Source organism: Podospora pseudocomata, chromosome 4 (assembly GCF_035222375.1).
Source record: "Podospora pseudocomata strain CBS 415.72m chromosome 4, whole genome shotgun sequence".
NCBI classification, from domain to species: domain Eukaryota; kingdom Fungi; phylum Ascomycota; class Sordariomycetes; order Sordariales; family Podosporaceae; genus Podospora; species Podospora pseudocomata.
The window spans coordinates 239,178-260,990 of record NC_085888.1 but is presented as its reverse complement, the minus strand read 5'-3'; the positions used below and the strand labels follow the sequence as shown (position 1 = coordinate 260,990).

The 21,813-nt window shown below is 54.5% G+C and overlaps 9 protein-coding genes across 9 annotated transcripts; 6 read left to right on the top strand and 3 right to left on the bottom strand.

Annotated features, from left to right (window-relative positions):
* The first annotated feature begins 253 nt into the window (after window positions 1-253).
* Window positions 254-2,832, top strand: QC762_400750 (uncharacterized protein). The gene is made up of 3 exons (XM_062889527.1): window positions 254-1,354; window positions 1,405-1,746; window positions 1,799-2,832. Exons 1-3 carry the CDS (start codon window positions 1,268-1,270, stop codon window positions 2,240-2,242), a joined length of 873 nt encoding a protein of 290 aa, XP_062743033.1. The 5' UTR covers window positions 254-1,267; the 3' UTR covers window positions 2,243-2,832.
* mrpl22 (39S ribosomal protein L22, mitochondrial) lies at window positions 2,748-4,545 on the bottom strand. The gene is made up of 4 exons (XM_062889526.1): window positions 4,177-4,545; window positions 3,245-4,120; window positions 2,894-3,186; window positions 2,748-2,811 (listed from the first exon to the last, which is right to left on the bottom strand). Exons 1-3 carry the CDS (start codon window positions 4,214-4,216, stop codon window positions 3,047-3,049), a joined length of 1,056 nt encoding a protein of 351 aa, XP_062743032.1. The 5' UTR covers window positions 4,217-4,545; the 3' UTR covers window positions 2,748-2,811; window positions 2,894-3,046.
* QC762_400730 (uncharacterized protein) lies at window positions 3,031-6,315 on the top strand (the record flags this gene model as incomplete). The annotated part of the gene is made up of 2 exons (XM_062889525.1): window positions 3,031-5,577; window positions 5,633-6,315. The coding sequence occupies exons 1-2, from the start codon at window positions 5,148-5,150 to the stop codon at window positions 6,313-6,315; spliced, it is 1,113 nt and encodes a 370-aa protein (XP_062743031.1). The 5' UTR covers window positions 3,031-5,147.
* A 1,254-nt stretch (window positions 6,316-7,569) lies between these two features.
* QC762_400720 (uncharacterized protein) lies at window positions 7,570-9,138 on the top strand (the record flags this gene model as incomplete). Its single annotated transcript, XM_062889524.1, has 2 exons — window positions 7,570-7,626; window positions 7,681-9,138. The coding sequence occupies 2 exons, from the start codon at window positions 7,570-7,572 to the stop codon at window positions 8,611-8,613; spliced, it is 990 nt and encodes a 329-aa protein (XP_062743030.1). The 3' UTR covers window positions 8,614-9,138.
* Window positions 9,139-9,690: 552 nt separating this feature from the next.
* On the top strand, window positions 9,691-10,233 carry QC762_400710 (uncharacterized protein; the record flags this gene model as incomplete). The annotated part of the gene is made up of 1 exon (XM_062889523.1): window positions 9,691-10,233. One exon carries the CDS (start codon window positions 9,691-9,693, stop codon window positions 10,231-10,233), a length of 543 nt encoding a protein of 180 aa, XP_062743029.1.
* A 646-nt stretch (window positions 10,234-10,879) lies between these two features.
* On the top strand, window positions 10,880-12,910 carry QC762_0061550 (uncharacterized protein; the record flags this gene model as incomplete). Its single annotated transcript, XM_062883611.1, has 2 exons — window positions 10,880-11,504; window positions 11,613-12,910. 2 exons carry the CDS (start codon window positions 10,880-10,882, stop codon window positions 12,908-12,910), a joined length of 1,923 nt encoding a protein of 640 aa, XP_062743028.1.
* A 1,414-nt stretch (window positions 12,911-14,324) lies between these two features.
* Window positions 14,325-16,054, bottom strand: cpc2 (cross-pathway control WD-repeat protein cpc2). Its single transcript, XM_062883610.1, has 5 exons — window positions 15,842-16,054; window positions 15,736-15,773; window positions 15,546-15,672; window positions 15,167-15,484; window positions 14,325-14,975 (listed from the first exon to the last, which is right to left on the bottom strand). Exons 1-5 carry the CDS (start codon window positions 15,881-15,883, stop codon window positions 14,550-14,552), a joined length of 951 nt encoding a protein of 316 aa, XP_062743027.1. The 5' UTR covers window positions 15,884-16,054; the 3' UTR covers window positions 14,325-14,549.
* A 144-nt stretch (window positions 16,055-16,198) lies between these two features.
* Window positions 16,199-20,545, bottom strand: QC762_400690 (uncharacterized protein). The gene is made up of 2 exons (XM_062889522.1): window positions 17,359-20,545; window positions 16,199-17,300 (listed from the first exon to the last, which is right to left on the bottom strand). Exons 1-2 carry the CDS (start codon window positions 17,612-17,614, stop codon window positions 16,480-16,482), a joined length of 1,077 nt encoding a protein of 358 aa, XP_062743025.1. The 5' UTR covers window positions 17,615-20,545; the 3' UTR covers window positions 16,199-16,479.
* Window positions 18,180-19,595, top strand: QC762_400680 (uncharacterized protein; the record flags this gene model as incomplete). The annotated part of the gene is made up of 1 exon (XM_062889521.1): window positions 18,180-19,595. The coding sequence occupies one exon, from the start codon at window positions 18,180-18,182 to the stop codon at window positions 19,593-19,595; it is 1,416 nt and encodes a 471-aa protein (XP_062743026.1).
* Window positions 20,546-21,813: the final 1,268 nt, after the last annotated feature.

Sequence of the window (21,813 nt, the reverse complement as noted above, 5' to 3'; positions counted from 1 at the left end):
CCTGTGGAAATATAGTGTAGAGTATTTTTGGTGGGCGGCTGTCAACTAGGCCAACGAACGGGCGTGAGGTGACAGAATTTCTGGAACTCGATTAAGGTAGCTAATCCTTGTTGAAGCGTCAAATTAAGACATGGGTCTTGATTCGTCGAACCAAGCTCCAGCGGTGGCTGGTGAGGGAAGGCAGGCCAACCCTTGTGAGGATCACATAAACCTGCACCAGAAACTTGGGAATTGATTTGATGAGATGGCATCTGCGAATACTGGTGACCGCCTCTGTTTGGCATTGACGGACACCCAACTTCAGATGACCTCACCCTTCAGCATGAGAACACTTGGTTTGCAAATGTGGCTGTCATGCCGAGCTTGATCAAGAACTAACGGATCTTTCAGCGGCGGGATCAGCCGTCATGCCGACAGGACTGTCAGCAACGTTGCTGTTGTTCCGCAGGCTGCATCGCTATATCGGGACCGATACGTGTGCAGCCGGCAGTCAAGGTCGGGGCGCAGGTTCTACGTCGGGCGGGTGTTGGTGCAGGGGAACTGTGTGCGCCTAAAACAGCAACAAGAAAAGCGATGTTGGATATTTTATTATCTTTGGCTAGCTGTGGAAGAGAAAAACGCAAGAAGTTGATGATGGCTGCCTTCCGGCTGTGGCTGATGCTTGGCAGGGGTTGCGGCGCTCTTGAGCAGGGATCCCAGACACACGGCCGTCTTCTTGACCCCAGATCCCGGGGCGCAACCGGGGGTACGTACCGCCGAACAGGAAAGGCCCCAAAACCACCCAATCAGTCTGGGGATGGAACAATTCCAGTGATTCCTTCCTCCAGGGGGGGGAGAACTTAACTCGCAAAGGTCCCTCGGAGCCCACACCAGCTGACCTCCGCCCTTCTCTCCTTCCGCATCTCCTCACGGAGTCGACTGATCTTCACCTTCACCTACACTCATTGATATACCAGACACACCCAATTCGATTCTCACTCGGCCCGGCGATCACTCCTTCAGCGCTGGTTTTTTTTTTTTTTTTTCTTCGTTTCCGCTTCCTTGCTCACCTCACTCGACACCACATCAAATCGGGAAGGGACGGAATCAGCCTCACACTTCTGGACTTTATCAGGCCCACCCAGACCGAGACGCACAGCTCTGCATTCCTCGGACACCCCCGATAGCTTATGATTGAGGCGCCACCTCCTCATCTGCCACTTCTCGACGACACCATCGACCTCTCCCATCCAGTTCCTCATCACGGACACAGCAACATCCCACCACTATGTTGACCCTCCGGTCTTTGGCCCTGCTCTCGGCAGCCAGCGGCCTCGCCCTCGCTCTGGACATTGGCACCCTGGACCCTTGTGCTGTAAGTCGACAACAGGCAGTATGAGAGGGCCATGACTGACAGTATGATAGCACAACTGTCTCCTGACAGCCCCAACTTATGACTGCCCAGCATCCCAATATGCCTGCTTGTGCCCCAAGGTTGACTGGGGAATTGCTATCAAAAACTGCGTGCGGGATTCAGGAGCATGCGCTGCCGACTATGAACCCGCGCTTATGGCAGCGCTCAGTGCCGGCTGCTCAGCTGTCGGTGCGCCTTTCCCTGCTGGAGACATTCCCGCCGACCCTCCTGCCGAGACTCCAGCTCCCGAGCCCACGCCAGCCGAGCCAACGACCGACGTGCCTGCTGCTGCCGAGCCCACCTCCACAGAAACCCCTACAGAAAATCCGGATGGAGAGGCGACATCGACTGCTGTAGGTTCGTTGACTTCCGAGATTTAAATTCTGTACTGACAATGCCACCCAGGTTGAGTCCAGCCCAACCGCCGAATCCACAGCCGAGGTCACCAGCACTCCTACCGAAGCCCCCAGCAAGTCGTCTTCTGCAGGCGAAGCGGAAGAGACTAGCGAAGCCCCCGAGGACGAAGGTGCGCCTGCCGGTCTCCCCGAAGCCGCCAAGATTGGCATTGGTGTCGGTGTCGGCGCCGCTGTTCTCGCCCTCATCGGAGTGGGAGTTTGCATCTTCCTCCGCAACCGCCACGTTGACAAGAAGTCAAACGACTCCGCCGGAGCTGACCGATACAAGATTTCGCCTCCGATGCCGAGCCGGGAGCAGAACCCTTACAACCACGGCAACAACAGCTCCGACTACGACATTGGCGCCAACGAGCTGGAGATTAAGAGCTATCGGTATGATGACATGACGGAGGGGAAGCAGCCCAAGCCAATGGAACCAAGACAAATGGTGTAAATATTGTCCAAAAAAATGGTTCAGCTGGGTTGATTCCTGCGTGGTTTTTTTTTTTTAAAAAAAAAGCGGGAGCGTGGTAACAAGAAAATATGTCATCGATATCGTCAGCCGGACTGCACAGAACATACAATTGACATGGAACGGGATCTTTTTTTTTTGTCAGGAGGCCTTACCTGACTGAGCAAACCAATGAAAGGGGGAAGAGGAAAAAGCAAGGTTTTTATGGGAGGGCGAAAGATTTATCGTCAGCGCAGCGCTCACAGTGAAAAAAGAGAAAATTACATCAAACAAAGTACCCCCGGGCTTGCGTTGTTCCCCCTGATGGACGTTGGTGTAACTGATGTGGGTGAAACTCCCAAAGAAGAGCATTGTTTAAAGGGGTGGAAGTCCTGAGTCAGGGAAACAATGCACAGAGAAGACCGGGTGGTGGTTGGTTTGGTCTCAAGGCTGTCTTTTTGACTCCCTTTTTTGTTCTTGTTATTTATTTTATGATTACCACGGCCGGGCTTTTCTTTCCCTTTGCTGCTTTGTACATAGTTACCAGAGATTTATGAAGTGAAATAAACCTGCTATTTTTGAGGTCAGCCACGAGTGTCTTTCGCAAACTTCTGTAGCTGCTTTGATGAAAGATTACACCCATAGCTGACATACACCGAGTTGCCTGACCCATGCCGAGAGATGGTCTCTCATGAGAAGTTTGGCTTTGACGGACTGGAAAAAAAAATACACGTTTGGTTTCATATTGTACATGTTACATAGCTATCTCTCTCTCTCTCTCTCTCTCTCTCTCTCCTTCCTTAGTATTTACCAAGAGTAATGCGCCCTCTGCGCGGTAATCGGCCTGTCAGGCAGGTGAACCCAAGGCCCTTGCTTTTTCCTCCTGTGCTCCCTCTCCTGGTGCTCCCGCACGAGCGTCTTGTGTTCCTTGAGAACGACACTGAGACCTATTCCCATGTTAGAACCATCCATTCACAGCACCAACAAGGCAGGGCAAAAACTCACTGGTAGAAGGCGACTCCTTCAAAAACATCCTCCCCCTGGCCCGATAATCCGGGTTCTTGGCCCTCACGGGGCCCTTGTTGACCCACGCCTCGGCAACATACATCTTTGACCGATCCCCCACCGTCATCCACTTGCCGTCCTTTCTCTGAATCTCCATCTTGCCCTCCTGTCCCTGTCCCAGACCCATCCCCCTCTCGGCAATGGCCAAATCGCGCGCCATCTTGAGCTGGGTGGTCACCTCGGCAGCCATCTTCTTCTTGGAAAACTTCATCTGCACCAGCGCATCCTCCACGTTCTTCCCCTGGATCTGCCTGGCCAGGTGGACAAGCTTCTTGACAGAGGTGGGCAGCCAGGGGGACTTGGAATGGAGGCTGCGCTCCGTCCTCGCGATGCGGGCGAGCCGCGGCTCGAGGCTGTAGGCGTCGGTGCCGTTTTTCACCTGGCGGATGGCGATCTTGCGTTCCCAGCGAACGCGGGCTTGCGGGTCCGGGTCGACGCTGCGGGCGAGGGCTTCTTTTACCAGGGAGCCGCCTAGGCGGGTGAAGGTCTTTGGGTGGGCGGCTTTTTGGCTGGCGGTGAGGGGCCCGCTGGTTGCGGAGGATTTCTGGTCGCCTGAGAGGACGGCGGCTTCCTTTTCGGTGACGGCTTGCTGTTGGGGGGCGACTTCGTCTTCGAAGATGGCGGGGGCTTCGGAGCGGGATTGGAGTTTGGAGATGAGGGACTTGCGGGCTTCGGCGGTGCCGGTGGTGATGGCGTCTTTGAGGTTGGTGGGGGAGGAGGGTTCCTTTTTGGACCAGAACCAGGGGCGGGAGGGGGATGTTGAGAGGGAGCGGGAGGGCTGTTGGAGGGCGAGGGTGGTGGTCGTGGGGGAGGTGGCTGTTGGTTTGTTAGTCAACCAGAGGAGGAACGGGACGGGGAAAGGGAGGACGGACCTCCCCGGACGAGCCGCCGCGTTGGCATGCTGAGGCTCATGGCGGCGATGGGGTGGGCATGGACTGGCGGCCGTCGTCGTCGTCACTGCAAGGTGGGACGTTGAATTGGAGGTTCAAAAAATCTCGGTCGGCAAATTCCGGGGGAGGTGGGGCTGGTCCTGATTGGCTCACACCGTCAACAACTTCCCCCAACTTTGGTCCGATTCTCCTTCCATGTCTTCTGCAAGGAACCACAATTATTTACTCCAACTTCTCATCCCAGCTTTGATTGGTGCTTTTCTTGATGGTGATGTTATTGCTGTTGTGTCTGGTTTTGAGGCTTCAAGTGAGCCGGGCTGCCACAGGCTGCATAGTCGCTCAACAGGAGACGTGAAGTTCTCACACCAACACCAAGGAAATTGTTTGGTGGAACAGCTAGGTAAAGAGGGAGCTGGCAAGTGCAGTCCCCCAGGGCGGGCTCAAAGTGAGGGATATCTCTCTTCTGAAGCCCACAAATATGGCTTCCATCTGATCCTTTAGCTCACCGGACAATAACGAGGAGCTGAGGTTGATCGGTCCATAAGTCATCTGCCAGGCTGACCAGCAACACCGAGAACACACGACGGGTCATAAGTGATACAGGTCAGACCAGACCTCATGAACTTGCATGATGGCATGAACGGCGGAATTTCTGTGCTCTCCTGTGTACTGCGAGCATGGGCAACCACTGGGTTTCCTCCTCTGCTGTCCTCGGCCTGCTCCAGCGAGTCTGGTGGGCACTCTGCCCGCAACCTCTGCGCAGTGTTTGCCAAAGCAAGTCTGTGTTGAAGGCGAGAGCCTCGTCGTCCTGTTTTTAATCCGCAACTAGGGTACCAATTTCGGCACCACAGTTTCCATCGAACAGTATCGACCACACTATCGACTGGCCACTAGTTGATGGCATATCCTCCTCTCCCCTAGCCATACCAACTCGACGACCCAATACGATCACCATGATTATGGCCACGCTGCCCCGGCAGCTTCTCTTCCTGCTTCTTCTCGTCATCTCGGTCAAAATTTCAATCTCGGCGGACTGCTACTACATGAACCGGGAGAAAACGACTGAACTTACGCGATGCAGCAACGATGCAAATCCCAAGATCGAGAGCACCCTGTGCTGTATGCCAGGGGATAGGTGCATGGTCAACTCGCTCTGCCTACGTGAGAAAAAGGACGGGGATAAGCACTACTACCGCGGCGGCTGCACCATCAAAGACTGGAAGGGAAAGAGTCTCTATGACTGCCCACCCATACTTTGCAAACCCGCTAGGGTAGCTGGAATGTACCCCTGCAATACTTCGAATCCGGACACAGGCTTTGTCTGTCAAGAGGCTTTTCCCGACGGTCCTCCTGACCATTGCGACAGCTCCGTAACCTTTGATGGTGAGTTATCGAGCCCGAGTATCGTGTCCTGCTGTGCTAACCCTGACATTTGTAGGTGGCTTAGAGAACTTCCTTGGCACCGCCAGCCCACTGCCATCCCCGAGCACGTCAGTCAAAGATTCGACGTCCGCTTCGAAGCCCTCTGAGACTGAAGGCAAAGGTGATCCGGTAAAGACATCCCAGGACACGGCCGACACGTCCCTGGCTCATACAGCTACCCGACCGGCGCCGGGCACCTCTGATGTCCCTGTCACCACAACCGTGGCTGAGCCGACCGGAACGTCTAATATCTCGGTTTCGACAGCTTCAGGAGAGTCGACGGCTTCAGTAGAGTCAACTGCTGCACCACCCCCACCCTCATCGGAAGAGCCCCAGCAGGACAACAGCGCCGTACCCGTCGGCGTTAGCATAGGAGTCGGTCTCGCAGTTACCATCGCGGGAGGATTTCTCGTCTTCTTTTACATCCGCAAGCGACAGCGGGAAGCGCCCATCCGGGCCGAAACCCCTCCTCCGCTGGACCCCAGCATCCAAAAGCCAGACAACAACTACTACCCGTTTGCTCCTTACCCTTCAGCAACTCAGCAGGGTTCCCTGTCAAGCCGAAATGACGACTACTTCCGCCAGCCAAAAATACCAAATGTGATGGAAACTGTGGCTGCCCCTCAGCAGGACAATGTATACCCGGGTCAGCCTCGATACCAGCCACCCAAACGGACGTTCAGCCACGAGCTGCCGTGACGCGGCGGAAGAGCGGTGGGATTTTCATGCGGTATGACATGACGGGGGTCTTTGTGGTTTCATCAGGACTGTTTGGTGTAACAGGAACACGGCGTTCTGGACTTTTCTCTGATGATGGCTCGCGGTTATGCCGGAGTTAATCACATCCCAAGTAAAACATATTTTGTGTTGCTTAACCCGAAGAAAGAAACACCGGGTTTGTGGCTTGCTGTGATGACCAATATCCCACATGCATCTTATGGGCGAAGCGTAATATATGGCTTGTTGGTTGGCTCTTGGAGTTAAAGTGGCTTGTCCTGTCATCGATATCTTAAACAAAAGGATGACAGTGTTCCGCCGAGACGTCGGTGAATCGGGACTAGGCAACGGTGGCCATCGGCACTCGCGCTTCCCAAGCTCCGGCTTATAGCCGGACTTAGACCAATCGAGTTTGGTGTAGTTGGCGGGCGCCGGTGCGGCGGTGCTTTTTGTCACCGACGTCACAGAGCCTGCCAGTACTTTCGTGGCTCCTTTTTCATGACCCTTTTTCCAAATCCAGACAAGCTGAGGCCCGGATGAGCGTGGACCGGACGGACGAGGTTGGATAGTTGTAGGTGTGAAGTTCCAACATGTCACCTAATGAAAAGAAGAAAACAATGCCCTCCCACAGCCCGACCGAGCTGTCATGAGATTAAGTGTCAGACCATCCCATCTCCCGTCCCAAGTGTTTTTACTCTCTTTAGCTGGCGCCGCCGTCGAATGTTTCACAACGCCCTCGTTGTCAACGGTTGAAGGTCACTCATCTGGTGTCAGTCAGTTGTTCCAGATTGATTGATCCGATTACATTGCAGATGATCGCCAGACCACCACTACTACTCCAGTTTCTACAGCTAGGCAACTGACATCTATCACCTGCTGCAACTGCGACTCTACCATTTCGTTTCATCACATCACACCAGAACTGACAGAGCACACACCGCAGCACAGTTTACTGTACTTTTATTACACCCGCGACGTTAGCAAACATTAGCGTACGCTGTCACTTGCTACCACAGCATCAGGCAAGCTATATTGCTGTATCACGGGTGCGGTATCCGGTTTACGGCCTGACTGTCGACTTTCACCAGCTGTTTCTTCACTGGCCGACGATTCTTCTTTTATTAACACGAAAAAAAAAATTGCCACTTGCGGCCCAAAGACAATTCCCGATAGGTTACGACTTTTCACATCCCGAGTACAAACACACAAACCACACCGACCAAACCCTCACAAACAATGCCGCTGATACCCCTTCCACAACGACAAGTCGTCATGCTAACCACCCAACCATCTGTATGATTTCTCCCTTTCCCCTGCTACATTTCCACCAGCTAACCTATCCCTCAGCCCCCCGTCCCCCCAGCCCAGCTAGGCCTAACCCCCACGCCCCCCCTCGACATCCCCATCTCCTCCTCCCTCCTCCTCCTCTTCATCCTCGCCGCAACAACCCACATGACAATCTTCCAACTCAACCGCCGCCGCTCCCACAAGTTCCTCTTCTCCGCCCTCCTCTTCGGCTTCTGCATGGCCCGCATCGCCTCCCTCGTCATGCGCATCGTCTGGGCCACCCGCCCGACCAACACCGGCATCGCCCTGGCAGCCACCATCTTTGTCGCCGCCGGCGTCCTGCTGCTGTACATTGTCAACCTCGTCTTTGCGCAGCGGGTCTTGAGGGCATACAGACCCCGGATAGGGTGGAACAAGACCCTCGGGTGGGCGTGGAAGGGATTGTTTGGGAGTGTGGTTGCTGTTTTGGTGATGGTTGTCACGGCTACTGTTGTCGGGATGATGAGTTCTGACCTTTGGGTCAGGCAAAAGACGAGGGAGGTGCAGCTTTTTGCGGGGGTGTATATGGCTGTGCTGGCGGTTTCACCGGTGGTGGTCGTTGCTGGGGCCGTGTTTTGGCCGGGCGGGGGCGGGAACAACAAGGTGGACAAGTTTGGGCAGGGGAAGATGAGCAGCAAGATTTTCTTGCTGGTGGGATCGTCGCTTTTGTTGACGTTGGGGGCGGCGTTTAGGGCGGGGATTGGGTTTGTGCCGAGGTTGGTAACGGATCCGGCTTGGTATCATTCAAAGCCGGCGTTTTACTGCTTCAACTTTGGGATTGAGTTGGTGGTGGTGTATGGGTATGCGGTGGCGAGGTTTGATAAGAGGTTCCATGTGCCGGATGGGAGTTCGGGGCCGGGGGATTATGGGAGGGGGGCGGTGGTGGTGAATAAGGAGGAGGAGGTTTTTGGGGGTGGGGATTCAGAGGGCAGAGTCATGGAGGGGAGGGGGTGATGAATAATAGTCGGGGTCAGAGTCGGAGTAGGAGTCGGGGACGGGAAATGGCGGAGGGTGGTGGTGCTGCTGGGGAAAGGCCGGAGAGTTTGGTGTTGGTGGAGGCGGTGTTGCAGAACGGGCTTAAGAAGAAGGCTGTGGTTTAACAGTCAGCAGTGGTTGTCTTTTAGGGCTGCCAAGAGGAGGTGTATGACATGTGGGGGGCCTGTAACATAGACTCTCTTTTCTATTATTTGTTGTGGGAATATGCGGGGGAAGGTCTGTACACATCTGGGAGGTGTTCTGGCTAGATTTGCTTCGAGCGCAGCGGGTTATTTTCAGGGAGCGTGTTTGAGCATGTGCTTTTTAGGGTGCGCAGTCTTTCGAACAGATACCCGGCTTGGAAAAGCTTCTCGCAATTTGAATTTCAACTCTTGCGCTGTTCGACGGGGCTTCTCGTCGATGGCTACACTGACGCTCACACAACACATGAACTGTTCGAATGTGACTGTTGTGTAAATGTTGTGTGTCAGTCCATCTGCCAGGAACAGGTCTATTTTGAGCGAGTCGATGAGATCTGAACTTCGCACGTAATCAAGAACGGCATCGACCTGATCAAACTGTTACAAACACAATGAAGCCGTGCTGACAGGTGAGGCAAACACGCGGAAAATGTCGGAGTGGCCAATAACACCCAAGAAATTCTCCGGCCACGTCAGTGACAGCACGGGGAATGGTAGCACAGACTCGGAGAAGAAGCTGACCGAAAAGGTTCAGACCTGGTGGCAATTTCTAGCATGCTACCGGTGGTACCGTCCTGGTCCGATGCGGTAGGTCACTTTGTGCAAGTCAGCGCTGGCCTAGAAATTGAAATAACATGTTGACGAAGATTCAAAAATCCATGTGTATTCCCTGATGATAATTTGTTCCTTTTCCTGTTCTCTTTTCCTGACCTGCTTTTTACTTCGTGGTTGCTGTCGACAGTGGGTCTACCCCTGATTTTGCCCCTGATATTCAAAACAAAAAACACAACCGCCAAGCCTCCGATTTCAACAACAGCTTTTGGCTTCTGGAAGGGCAAAAGGAACGAAAAGCACAATGGGGGTTATCCGCCTCCGACACGGGATTTTCGCCAAGGCAGGGCTGGCGAACAATGAATCAGACGGCTGTGGTCGTCGAGGGACATTATGTCAACAACCCCAACATCTCCATGATGAGACCATATTATCACGGCATGCGATACAACGAGTATACCAAAATCAGACCTCGGCATCGCCACGTACTGCAACAACACCAGCGCTACCGGTGGAGAGCACCCAGATAACCCGCGAAACCAATGCGCTGTTCACTACAAACGGGGTGACGATAGCGGTGGGTTTGGATGCAATCTTTGGGTTGGCGCTGGTGATATTCTTGAGTGGGGTGATCTACCAATGGAAGAGAGCCCAGAGACTTCGTGCGGAGCAAGAAGAACGAGATGGGGTGACGGATGAGGTGGAGGTTACTCCCGCGGTGTCGGTGTCGACGGTGTCGAAGGAGTCATCTCAGCTGTCCTCGCAGATATCCGATGCGAGAGTAAAGGTCGTTGAGGAGCAGCGTGGTGATGAAAAAGGCGGGAGCAGCAAAGACCAAATGAAATAGGATGGCGCATTTGGGACAGTAGAGGACGATGAACAAATCTCAACAAGAGTGCTTGGCGGAGATGAGCGACTGTGAATTGCAGCTGCTCCCCCCTACGGTTCATCCCATCTCTGCGTGCTTGTTTATTGTGTGCGAGGTACCTTTTTGCCCACAGCGTGCCTGTTCAGGCGACTCTCACAATAGGCCAGTTCTGCTCTGCGACTTTCCTCTCACTACCTTACCTATTCAAACAAATTTTTGCCCACTGGTAATTATAGGCCTGTTCCCCCCACCTCTTCTCAGCCATTTACTTGTCGTCCGTTGCGACTTTGCACTTTCTTCTTTTTCTTCTTTTTCTCCAACCATCACACCGTTTGCAACGCACCGCCACAGAATTCCTTTTCAAAGGTTCTGCAAACTCAACCACAACGTCTAGCACCGTCCGCAACTCACCGCCGCGTGGTTTTGGTTACGGCTGTGGTACATAGCCAGAGCGGGCAAGGCTCATCATATACTTGAGCACCTACTTTCGACCCTTTGTCCCTACACGGCTGAGGCCTGATCGCTGCAAGTCATTACATCGACCTTGTTGCTCAGGAATTGGCAATTCGATGCTGACCTCAATTTCAGCGGTTGAATTACCTGCAAGCCACCCACGAAACAAAAGATGGCCGTCTTCTCAAACATTTCCTCTTGTGAGGAATCCAACCCGGTCGCTCGCTTCAACCCGGCCCCGACATTTGCCAACGACCCGGCCCCCACATTTGCCAACAATAACCACCCCAGTGACTCTGCTAAGAGGGTGTCAGAAACAGGCTGCTACTGGCCTGATGGCACGCCGGCTGATGGCATTGTAGCCTCGGGAGATTCAAGTAGCCTCGGGCCCTTCTATCCCTGTCTCGACTCTGGCAAAACATACTCGCCCAATGACTCAGTGGTCTGCTGTTCGTCGGGTGATATATGCTTCGGAGAGGCCAATCTGTGCGGTGTAGCAGACACAGACACAGGCGGCGAGGGAAACACCGCGGTGGCGGTAATGTATCGTGGGGGATGTACCGCGCAGCCAGACGCGTGGGAAAAGGCACCCGGCTGTCCGCAGAAATGTCTTGATCATGCGAGGCCCTTCGCAAATGCAGTCAACGGCGTGGTCATGGTCATGTCGTGTGACAATTCAGATCGTGCCGACAACTTGACCTTGTTCTGCTCCAATGATGCCCTTGACCCTACCAAGTGCGATCACGATGGGGCCTCACTTGATGGATACGATATTGCTGAGGCTTGGGGTATGATGGGTAAGTGCGGCCGCGTTGGACTCTGTCTCTGACTTTGTGTCTTTTACCCCAAACATGTAGTCCGGTCTTTGCTAACCAGAGTTGCGAGGATAGCCTCAGAGACTCTAGAGATCCATGGAACCGCTCTCTCGACGGTCACCTCCATCCCCCTGGCTAAAACCTCAAGCACTTTAAGCACCTCGAGCGCATCGAGCACGACCTCGACCATGGCCATGGGTACGCCGCCTACCAATGTGACGGCTCCCAACTCACCTAACACGACCACCATCATCCTCGCCGTCGGCATCCCGCTCGGGCTCCTCTTCTTCTTCGGCATGGTTGCCCTCACCTTCGTGTGCTACCGCCGCCGCCACGCCCCCGAGACCGAGCCCGAGCAAAAACGGAGCTCCTTCACAGTCCTCAGCGTCAACCAACCGAATACCAAGCCAACCGACACCAACTCCCTCGGCACAGTCCACTCAGAGCGCCACGCCATCCCGGGTCCCCTCTCCTCCAACCCCATCCTCCCCTTCTCCCCATCCGACGGCGACCTGACCACCCTAGCCGGCACCTCCACAATCCCGCAGCAATCCGTCCACACCTCTTCCCCTCCCTCCCCCTCCAACAACACAATCCCCTACATCTCCCACTCCGACCCTCCCCCTCCCCCCGAAGGAGGCAGACCCAGCACCCCCACCCCCTGGCCGGCTTCTTCCCCCTTCATCCACGCCTACGCCAACGAGAACCTAACCTCCAACCGCAACTCGTTTTCCCCTCTCCGCAAATCCCAAACCCAACCCTCCCACCTCTCCCCCCCGGTTCTTGGTCCCAACACCCGCGAGAGCTACCAGTCAACCCACAGCACCCACCCCTTCCCGTCCTACTCCGAGCCCGCCATCGGCCTCTTCCCCCCAAACTCGGGCCCCCAGTTCCCCTTCTACAGCAGGGAGGTCCACGACCGGCTACAGGAGATTGAGTACCAGCGTGGGTTGGACGAGTATTATGGGGCGAGGGAGGATTATGTTGGTTTCGCCCGAGGGGGTCATCATCATCATCATCATCATCATCATCATCAAAGGCGAGAGGATCCAAATGTGAGGGGGGGGATTCATGAACTCGAGGCGACGGAGGAGGGGAGGCCGGTTAGTCAGGAGTTTGAGTTTGATTTTGAGCACAGCTTTGGGTGTGGACGGCCTGCTGTGGGGGTTGGGAGGGCGCAGGTGGTGGAGATTGGACGGGGGAGGGGTGGTCGGGAGCAGCAGGAGCAGCGGCAAGGGGGAGGGAGCACAGTTACTGAACAGGAGATTGATGAGATGGGGGGTGGTCATGGTTGGCATTGGAGTACTGGCGGTGCTGGTGCTGGTGCTGGTGCTGGTCGTGGAAGTGGGAGTGGGCATTGTTACAACCCCTACCGCTCGTCTGCCTAATCTGCCGGGTTCGAGATCATTCGGGGTTTGCAACTGATGAACAGCTCTCTCGACCTTTTGACAGCCCATTCTTGGTCTTGGACATCCCGATCAATGAGGCTTGTCTACACCCCCAGCCCAAACCTCCCTCTTCTTTCACCAGCAACACCATTCACCACACTCAACCCAAATCTCCTTTCTTTTCTTTCCTTTCTTTTCTTTCCTTTTCTTACGCAGCACCACAAAGAAAGAAATGATACCCGCTGCCTTTTCCTTGTCCGTCCTCCAAAGACGATACTGTAACCACCACCCAGCAACATCAACACCCACCCGTCCCGGCCAACCTACCGGATAACCAACCAAGAATCAAGAGAAAAGGAAAAAGGGCAAATCAGAAATGTCAGATAATGTACTTAGCCAGCTACACCCCCAACCGTGTGGGTCAGTAGTAGCCATCACAACTCACTCTCTCCGTTGATAACCAGAGAGAATATACCAACCAGCTTTAGCCACTCTATGCTATTGACCCACAAAACTTAATACTTGATTTTTTGTTTTTTAAATCACTTTCCTATCGTCCCTCCTGCTCCCCAAAAACTTGTCTTTTGCATTTTGGGACAGTGTAGATCCCTACAAGTCTCATGTCTCTTACGTTGTGAGCAAAATAGAAATGGGCACTGCTGTCTAGGTAAGTTGAATGCGGTAAAGGATGATCAATAGGCCATAGAAAGGTAACAGAAACCCCCCTCTCGGTCATGTTTCAAGGCCTTGGACTGTTTTCCATGGTCATGGTATCTGTAGAGCAAATCGACTTCTCTAACCCCCGTTTTAATAATATTCAAGGCCTGTGAACTGTCTTGGAGGCCTGCTGATTCTCCTCATAAGGCCTTTATTCTTCGCGGCAGCCTCTACTGACGACGTGTTGGGCTAGGCATATAGCAACCAGAGCGGCTGACCGGTCCATCCCTCAGTTAGATTTTTATACTTGCACTTCATAACAAGTGAAAGACGAGAATACATGGAGATTCATGTTGGAATGATTATGGCGGTGGAAAAATCAAACTTCTCTCGAGTACACCCTAACTGCTGTTTTTGGCATTTCATGATGTCTACCCGCCTCGAGATTCGCAAAAGTGACTTCATACACACACACTACTAGTCAGTTCTATTTCAGAGGGAAACGAAGAGAAAGAATACATAAGACAGTTGGGGTGTCAAGAGAGGTGGATATCAGTGCTGAAACGGACACAAAAATACACATCACAAAACAATTGACTTCATGATTCGTTGTTGGTCATGGGGTTGCTATTATCTATGCCACCCGGCAGCCGGGCTTCCCCCGCCGCGAGGCCTGCCACGGCGACAAGGACAAGAGCAGTGACAGGCACAGAAATTTCTTTTTATTCCCTGCTCCCTCTTTTGCCTCGCAAAAATGCTGTGTCATGAAAGAGAACCCAAAGCGAAGACAAGCATTCCGAAGTACGCCCCTCCCAGCCGTTGGAACCCATCGATATATCGCGACGCTTCCTGGTATTTTCTCCCCACGCGGCAGCGCGGCCGATTTTATAGCAAACCACCCATAAAACCAACCTCTCATTCCTCCCCCTCAGCCGGCCCCGACTGATCCCCGGGCACTCAAGCATTAACCATTCCATTCAACTTAAGCGCGGGACATGACACCCCAAGCACGGATGATGTTGTCCGTGTAGCCAGCGAACAGAGTCTGGCCATCAGCGCTCCACGCAAGGGAGACGCACTCGGGCTCGCGGCTCTTCTTGCCAACGTTGGCGAAGTCGGGCTTGAGCTCATCAACCTTGCTCTTCTTCTCGAGGTCGAAGATGATGATGCTGCTGGAGGTGGCAGCGCAGAGCCAGTAGCGGTTGGGGGAGAAGACGAGGGCGTGGATCTCGTCGTTGGCGTTGAGGGAGTAGAGGTGCTTGCTCTCGTTGAGATCCCAGAGCATGGTGGTGCCGTCCTTGCCACCGGAAGCGCAGAGGGATCCATCGGGCGAGATGGTGACGGTGTTGATGTAACCGGTGTGGCCGATGTGGTCGGTCTGGAGCTTGCAGCTGGAGAGCTCCCAAACCTATTGTAAACAAGCCATGTCAGCGTGGAATTCTCTGCGGGACTCCCTCAAAAATGGTCTGCAAATTATTGCGGCTCAGTGCATGGTGAAATAGTTTGTCTCATGGCCCGGAGGCTCTGAAGTAGCAAATACTTTAGGTTGCAAGGCATCATCGCCGCAACAGCTGCTGAATACGTCCAAGTCCCACATACCTTGACGAGCTTGTCCCAGCCGGCAGAGACGATCACGGGGTTCTGGGGGTTGGGGGAGAAGCGAACGCAGGAAACCCAGTCGGAGTGGCCCTTGTCGGTGATGGTGAACTTGCAGTCACCGAGGGTGTTCCAGAGCTTGATGGAGCGATCGCGGGAACCGGAGACGATCTGGCGGTTGTCGGCGGAGAAAGAGACGGACAGGACGTCGTTGGTGTGGCCGACGAAACGGCGTGTGGTGGTGCCGGAGGAGAGCTCCCAGAGACGGAGAGTCTTATCCCACGAGGCAGAGAGGGCATAAGCGCCATCCGACGAGATAACCTGCCACGCCAATCAGCACACTGCCCCTCCTTCTTCTGATTCTGATCTTGATCTAACGTACGCAGTCGGAGACGATGTGAGAGTGGCCGTGGAGCGACCGCTTGGGGTAACCGTACTGGGTCTCATCGCGGGTGAGGTTCCAGATGATCAGGGTCTTGTCGCGGGAGGCCGACAGGAGCATGTTGGGGCTAGTTTCACTGGTGAGCGCATGTTCTCGCGGTTAGGAGGTCGGATTCGACGTGGTTTCGTACTTCTCCATCGAGGTGGCCAAGCTGGTGACCCAGCCATTCTGTAGCAAATCGTCAGCATCCAACTCGAGCGAGAATGGGCGAATTCGAGGTCGCAGGGACGACTTACGTGGCCCTCCAGGGTGCCCTTGAGGATGAGTTGCTCAGCCATCTTGATGTGCTTCCTGAGATGCAAGTATCTTGGGAAGAATGGTGAGCTTTTTCGCGGTGCCTCGAGTCGTCGGGGTCAGCAAGAAATCGGGGCGCTGCGGGATCCTCTGGGAATTGCCAAAACTTTTGTGCGGCGAAAATAGGGTCCGATCGTGGGGTACACTTTGCTCGCCGGTCCGCCAGTCGCTGGACAGCCACTCCCAGCTGGCGGTCGGTATGTGGGGCACCGACCTAGCTTTGGAGCTAGGTGGAGCTGAGCCCGGGCCCGCCTGGACATGGGCCGCGACCTTGCTATCGATAGGGCAACTTTGATAAGTGATAAGGAATGATGTCCATTGCGGATAAACAGGAGAACAAAGAGTTCAGCGATGGTAATAGATTAAAGCTAAGCTACATGCTTCTGATTGACCCTTATTTTCTAGAAGAGTTGTGCATGGGGTATCAATGATCCCGTTTTCCCGTCCGTCTCCCCAGCGCCAAAATTAAGTCCAAACTCCTGTGATGCATCCCAACCCTGTCTTGGTTCCTCTTGCCATACGAATCCCCGAATCCCATAGTCCCGCATTCTGTGCGGCTCTATACGTCCCATACCACCCCTCAACCCTTGCTGGAGATACCCTGAGCGGCGGCCAAGGCCTTCCTGGCACCACTTCGAGGGACTTCATGCCTGAAATAGCGCTTCTCCGTGTTGACAATCATGCTATGATCGGCAATCTCGAACCTGCCCTTCTCGCCATGCAACCCTCCTGACGCCACCTCTTTTCCGCTGGCCCTCGTGTCATCCTCGATGAACTCGCGCATAGCAGACTCCCAAAGCTCATGACGCTCCCGCCTCGCTGGCCGAGATTGCGCCGAAGTCCAGACCTCCTTCTGCTTCGCGATCTTGGAGGCGCGCATCAACCTTCGTAGAGCCGCCTCCCCTGCCTTTGCTTCCTTTGCGGCAGCCTCGCGCAGCTTCTTGGGATCGCCATGGGGAATCTCCTCGGGTGCAAGCGGTCGTTGCGGCTGTGGCGTGGCTTGTGATCCGTTGAGCGTCTGGGATTGTGAATCCGAAGCAAAGCTCCCCCAGTCGTCCACCACGGTAGCGGTCTCAACCGTCTCAGGCGTGTATCTGTAGGTATGAATGCTTGGAAAGGCAGGGAACGACTTGGGGATGTAGAGTTTGGATTCCTTGTCGCGAGCACCGTCCAGCTCCGCGCCGAGAACTGGCATGTCGACGAAAACGGGATCGCGCTCTGGTATCGGCTCGTATTCAGGCATCCTCTTGGCTCTTGGAATGGGATTCTTCTTGTGTGGTTCGAGCGCAGTGGTGGTCAGGTTGAAGTACTTCAACGCGCGCTCAAAGTCGCGAGGAATGGGTTGGGAACGGCGAGCAGCATTGGCATTGATCTTGACAGTCCCGAAGAGCGACTCGACATCTGGTTTTCATTGTTAGATCTTCAACTAGGCTGTTGATGACCGTCATGCAAGACCTACACTCTTCCACCATCGTTGTAAACATCTCCATGGCATCCTTCGCGGACGAGTCGAATCCAACATGCTTCAAGGCGAGGGCGATGGCGCGACGCAGTCCAGCGCGCGCCATCTCCTCATGGGTGATGGAAGGTGCGATATTCAATGCCTGCAGTTGTTCCACGGCCGAGTCGATGTCGCCCTCCACGCTTCGTTGCCTCTTGGCTGGCAGCTCGTCGTCGGCGGGCTCTGCCGTCCGTTTTCGCGCCTCGGACGACATTGTGATGGATTTGTATCGGTAGATCGAGTACGGAACCAATTCTATTGTGACGGTTCGGAGTGGATGTGTGGAGGCCTTTGTTTTGTCGCTCGCAACGGGACTGGCCTTTTGCTGGAGAGGGTTTGAGATTGGCAATGGAAGTTGGGTCCCAAGTTCGGCGGCGGTTCAATCTGACGGGAGCACGGTCCACTGATGTCAAAGGACCGTTGCACTAGCTTCACCCTGCACGAACCCCCCACAGTTATCTCCACTTCAGATTTCAGCCTTGAGCATCATTCTCTTCACCAGTTTTGTGCCTTGTCAGGATATTTCAATCGATTTGCACGCGCTCAGTTCAGATGATTTGAGTTAGGAATATTCATGATAAGAATGTCTTTACTTTTGCTCATGTGATGCTCAGTATGCCCTGTGGGGCAGAGGCGGGTGAGACGAGAAGCCCAGCATGAGGACCCGCTCTGGGGCTGGAATCTCGGAAGCCTCACCCGCCTCAACTTCAGCTCACTCTGCTTTTCACTCCGCCCAGTGATTCACCAACCAAGTCCACAGTGTAAGCCAGCACTTTACAATGAGCAACGACACCTACGACCTCGAGGCCCTTCAGAATGGCTCCCTTGCCAACCTCGCCCTCACCAGGTTCAAGCTCACTCCCACGCCCTCCCTCACCGTCTTCCCTGATGAGATCTTCACCTTCGGGCCCTCCCTAACCTACCTCGACCTCTCCGGGACAGGTCTTTCTTCTCTCCCACCCAATTTCACCACCTCTCTCCCCAACCTCAAAATCCTCTTCCTCTCCAACTGCGCCTTCACCACCTTCCCGGACCTCTCCTCCCACCACACCCTAGAAATGGTCGCCTTCCGCCACAACTCGCTCACCAGCATACCCGAAAACACCCTCCCCCCCAAACTCCGCTGGCTAATCCTGACCGACAACCGCATCCCCTCCCTCCCCTCCTCCATCTCCTCGTGTCCCAACCTCGAGAAATGCCTCCTGGCGGGCAACAACCTCTCCACCCTCCCCCCCTCCCTCACCCAATGCCAAAACCTCACCCTCCTCCGCCTCTCGGCCAACAACTTTTCTTCCCTCCCCAGGTTCTTGTTCACCGCCTTCCCCAAGCTAGCCTACCTCTCCTTCGCCGGAAACCCCTGCTCCCTCTCCTCCCGCAAAGCCCACAAACTCCCCTTTGGCCTCCTCGACATCCCCTACAGCTCCCTTGCCATCTCCCGCGTGCTTGGCCGGGGCGCCTCGGGCATCATCTCCCAAGCAGAATGGAAGCCCTCCCCTGATTCCGACTTCACAGAAGACGTAGCCGTCAAAATGTTCAGAGGTTCTCTCACGAGCGACGGCAGGCCGGAAGATGAGATGGAGGCGGTGTTGCTCGCCGGATCGCATGAGTCGTTGATAGGTGTTGTGGGAAAGGTCACGGGATATTCTGAAGGGGAAAGGGAAGGGGTGAAGGGGGGGATTGTGATGAGTTTGGTGCCGGGGGGGTATGAAGTTTTGGGCTTGCCGCCGGATCTGGAGAGCTGCACACGGGATCGGTTTACGGAGGGCGAGAGGGGGTGGGAGATGGGGAAGGCGGTGGAGATGCTGACGGGGATTGCGGGGGCGGGGGCGCATCTACATGGGCGGAGGATTTGTCATGGGGATTTGTACGCGCATAATGTTTTGGCTAGCAAGGAGGATGGGCATGGGTTGTTGGGGGATTTTGGGGCGGCGAGCGTGTATGGGGAGGAGGAGGATGGGGTGGAGAGGGTGGAGGTGGCGGCGTTTGGGAGGTTGGTGGGGGATGTGCTCGGGCTTGTGGAAGAAGGGGGGGAGGGGGAGCGGGAGAGGGCGATGAGGAGGGGATTGGAGGAGCTGCAGAGAAGGTGCGAGGATGGGGATGTGGAGGGGAGGCCGGATTTTGACGAGGTGGTGGAGGTGTTGAGGGGGATGTTGGGGTGGAGGGGAGTGATGAGGATTCCGGAGGTGCCTAATTGAGTTGGTTCTGTCTACTTGTCACCAAAGAGCGATGGGAATATCTTGGGGTCATCAAGCCAGGCTGGGATATTCTTGATCAGGTCTTGCTCGGCGACCTCGGGGTACAGATCTAGCGGTATGCACAGTCCAAAATAGACACACAAAACGGCTAGCCACGTCAATGTCTGGGTTCGGGGAACTCATCTCTGTGCCCAGCAGCACAGCAGCACAGAACCCTACCTAAACGGCGGCGCATGCTTCCGCTCCCTCCCGTCTTGTCTTGTCTTGGCCTTGGCCTTTCTCGCACTGTTGTCCCTGCTTGATGTCTGTCTCCAACTGCATGTCGAGATCCAATATCATTGACGGATGATCTTCTGGTGGATGGCTGCAGATTTGTGTCGATGCTCCTGCTCGTGTTGAACGCTCACCGCCGCCGCCGCCAGATTCTGCATTTTTCCTCTACGCCCCTGGTTGTCTCGGGTGAGGATTATTATTCAGCTTGTTGCGGTTGTGTTTTCTTGTGAACTTCTGGCTGGCCTGTGGATATACTTGAGACGAGGTGCAATTAGCCCTTGCATTCTACACCGTATATGATGTGCCCTGTGCCTTCAATATGCCTGCCTGGCAGGAGCTGTGCCGCGTTGCGGAAAGCGATAAGCTAGCTGTCTGATGCAACATAAACATGGAAGGATCTCAGATCATGAATGTCTTCGCACACAGTAAAAGATACGGACCAGGCTGTTCCTCCGTTTCCTATCCTGATGAATCTCCCTGACCGCCAACCTGCCGTGTGTCTCTGCGTCATGTGAGCAGAAACACACAGACGCCGTTTTCGCGTGCATATGCAGGCCCGGGCCATCATCCAACGTTCCCAAAGTCGGCTGCAGGATATTGTGTATGGTTCTGAGGTTTTCCGTGGAGTTCCGTGAGTACATACCTGTAGGCGGTTGGTAAGTGGCGGTTCTTGCTTGATATCGATGTCTGTTCCTGGATTATGAGACTGGTTTCGGATGAGTGGGTATATCAGATCTATAAGAGTTTTACGAGCAGACCAACAGCGTGTTCGGAAATTTACATTTCCGTTGTTCAGGTTGGGTGGTAGCGGTCGTGTACCTGGTATTCCGAGGCACCCTTGCCACAGAATAATTGAGACACGAAAGTAGGTCAACATGCCTTGAAGGATGGTCTATAGGCTTTAAAAGATCGTTTTAAAGGGCCCATCTCTTTACTTTTAAAGCATGGTTCATAGTATAATATCGGACAAGTTACTTTTGTGTGTCAAACTATTTTATGGTGAGGGTGCGAGTGAGGGGGGTCTTCAAGGGACGATGGCTGTTGGTAAATGGTAACAAGTTTCGTTCGTCCTTTGTGGGCTCGAGCCATTGCATCATGAGGGAATATCATCTTCTCCTCTTGGATGTAAATCTCGCCCTGATGATAGACCGACGTGAAGTGGGATGGATGGTGGGGTCGAGGAGCCAGCTCCGGGAGAGTGTGGTTGGCCAATGCCACCTCAAGGTTGTCGTGATCCTTGCCCTGAGCATCTGGGCCTGGGGCCATCCGTCCGAACATGCGGGGCAGGGGTCCTGTCAGTGTCAAGAGCTGGCCTTACTCCTTCCAGCAGGTTGATGGTTGATGAGACACGGAGACACATGATTTTCAGGAGATGGAAGGGGGGGCGTGTAGTGTATGCGTGGTGTTGTTGCTGTTGCAGTGCTTGGCGAGGGCCTGGCAGGGCTAGATAAATTGCGGACCACTCACACACACCCGAGCCTTCAGAAGAAGAGATTCCGATCTGAGAGATGAAGGTCGTATCGCCATTTTTACCCCACCGCCGCATCCCGGGCCCTCATCATAAAACCGTCTTGTCACCTTCTCTTCTTCTTGTCTGAACACGGAGACTTTTGCTGTCTCTGCTGACCGATTCTTCCACCGAGAGCGGAAGCCTTCCTGAAAGTGTCCGGCCCGATTCGAGTTTGCGCCGCCGCCGAATGACCAAATAATAACGCTTGGCTCAGTCTGTTGATGTCCCCGTGTACTTTTCCTGTCAACACCATCATCTGCCCCAAAAGCCAGCTCGAGGGACGATACACGCCAACCTCCAAGAACGACCAACTAAAACTCCCCGCCGCGGCAAGTGGATATCCCAGTGATAAGCTTCCGATCCGAGAACGGCATCTCTTGGCCCACCAGACATCGACGTCAACCTCGGAGGAGCTCAGGGAGTGAAACAGAGCGA

Bases quoted from the DNA above. Each gene is read 5' to 3' on its own strand.
- QC762_400750 (XM_062889527.1), top strand. From the start codon at position 1,268: ATGTTGACCCTCCGGTCTTTGGCCCTGCTCTCGGCAGCCAGCGGCCTC. The intron at 1,355-1,404 runs GTAAGTCGACAA...ACAGTATGATAG, and splicing joins GCACCCTGGACCCTTGTGCT to CACAACTGTCTCCTGACAGC. The intron at 1,747-1,798 runs GTAGGTTCGTTG...AATGCCACCCAG, and splicing joins GAGAGGCGACATCGACTGCT to GTTGAGTCCAGCCCAACCGC.
- mrpl22 (XM_062889526.1), bottom strand. From the start codon at position 4,216: ATGAGCCTCAGCATGCCAACGCGGCGGCTCGTCCGGGGAG. The intron at 4,121-4,176 runs GTCCGTCCTCCC...ACAAACCAACAG, and splicing joins GCGGCGGCTCGTCCGGGGAG to CCACCTCCCCCACGACCACC. The intron at 3,187-3,244 runs GTGAGTTTTTGC...ACATGGGAATAG, and splicing joins GAAGGAGTCGCCTTCTACCA to GTCTCAGTGTCGTTCTCAAG.
- cpc2 (XM_062883610.1), bottom strand. From the start codon at position 15,883: ATGGCTGAGCAACTCATCCTCAAGGGCACCCTGGAGGGCCAC. The intron at 15,673-15,735 runs GTACGAAACCAC...CAGTGAAACTAG, and splicing joins TTGGCCACCTCGATGGAGAA to CCCCAACATGCTCCTGTCGG. The intron at 15,485-15,545 runs GTACGTTAGATC...TTGGCGTGGCAG, and splicing joins CTCACATCGTCTCCGACTGC to GTTATCTCGTCGGATGGCGC.
- QC762_400690 (XM_062889522.1), bottom strand. From the start codon at position 17,614: ATGTCGTCCGAGGCGCGAAAACGGACGGCAGAGCCCGCCGACGACGAG. The intron at 17,301-17,358 runs GTAGGTCTTGCA...AATGAAAACCAG, and splicing joins TACAACGATGGTGGAAGAGT to ATGTCGAGTCGCTCTTCGGG.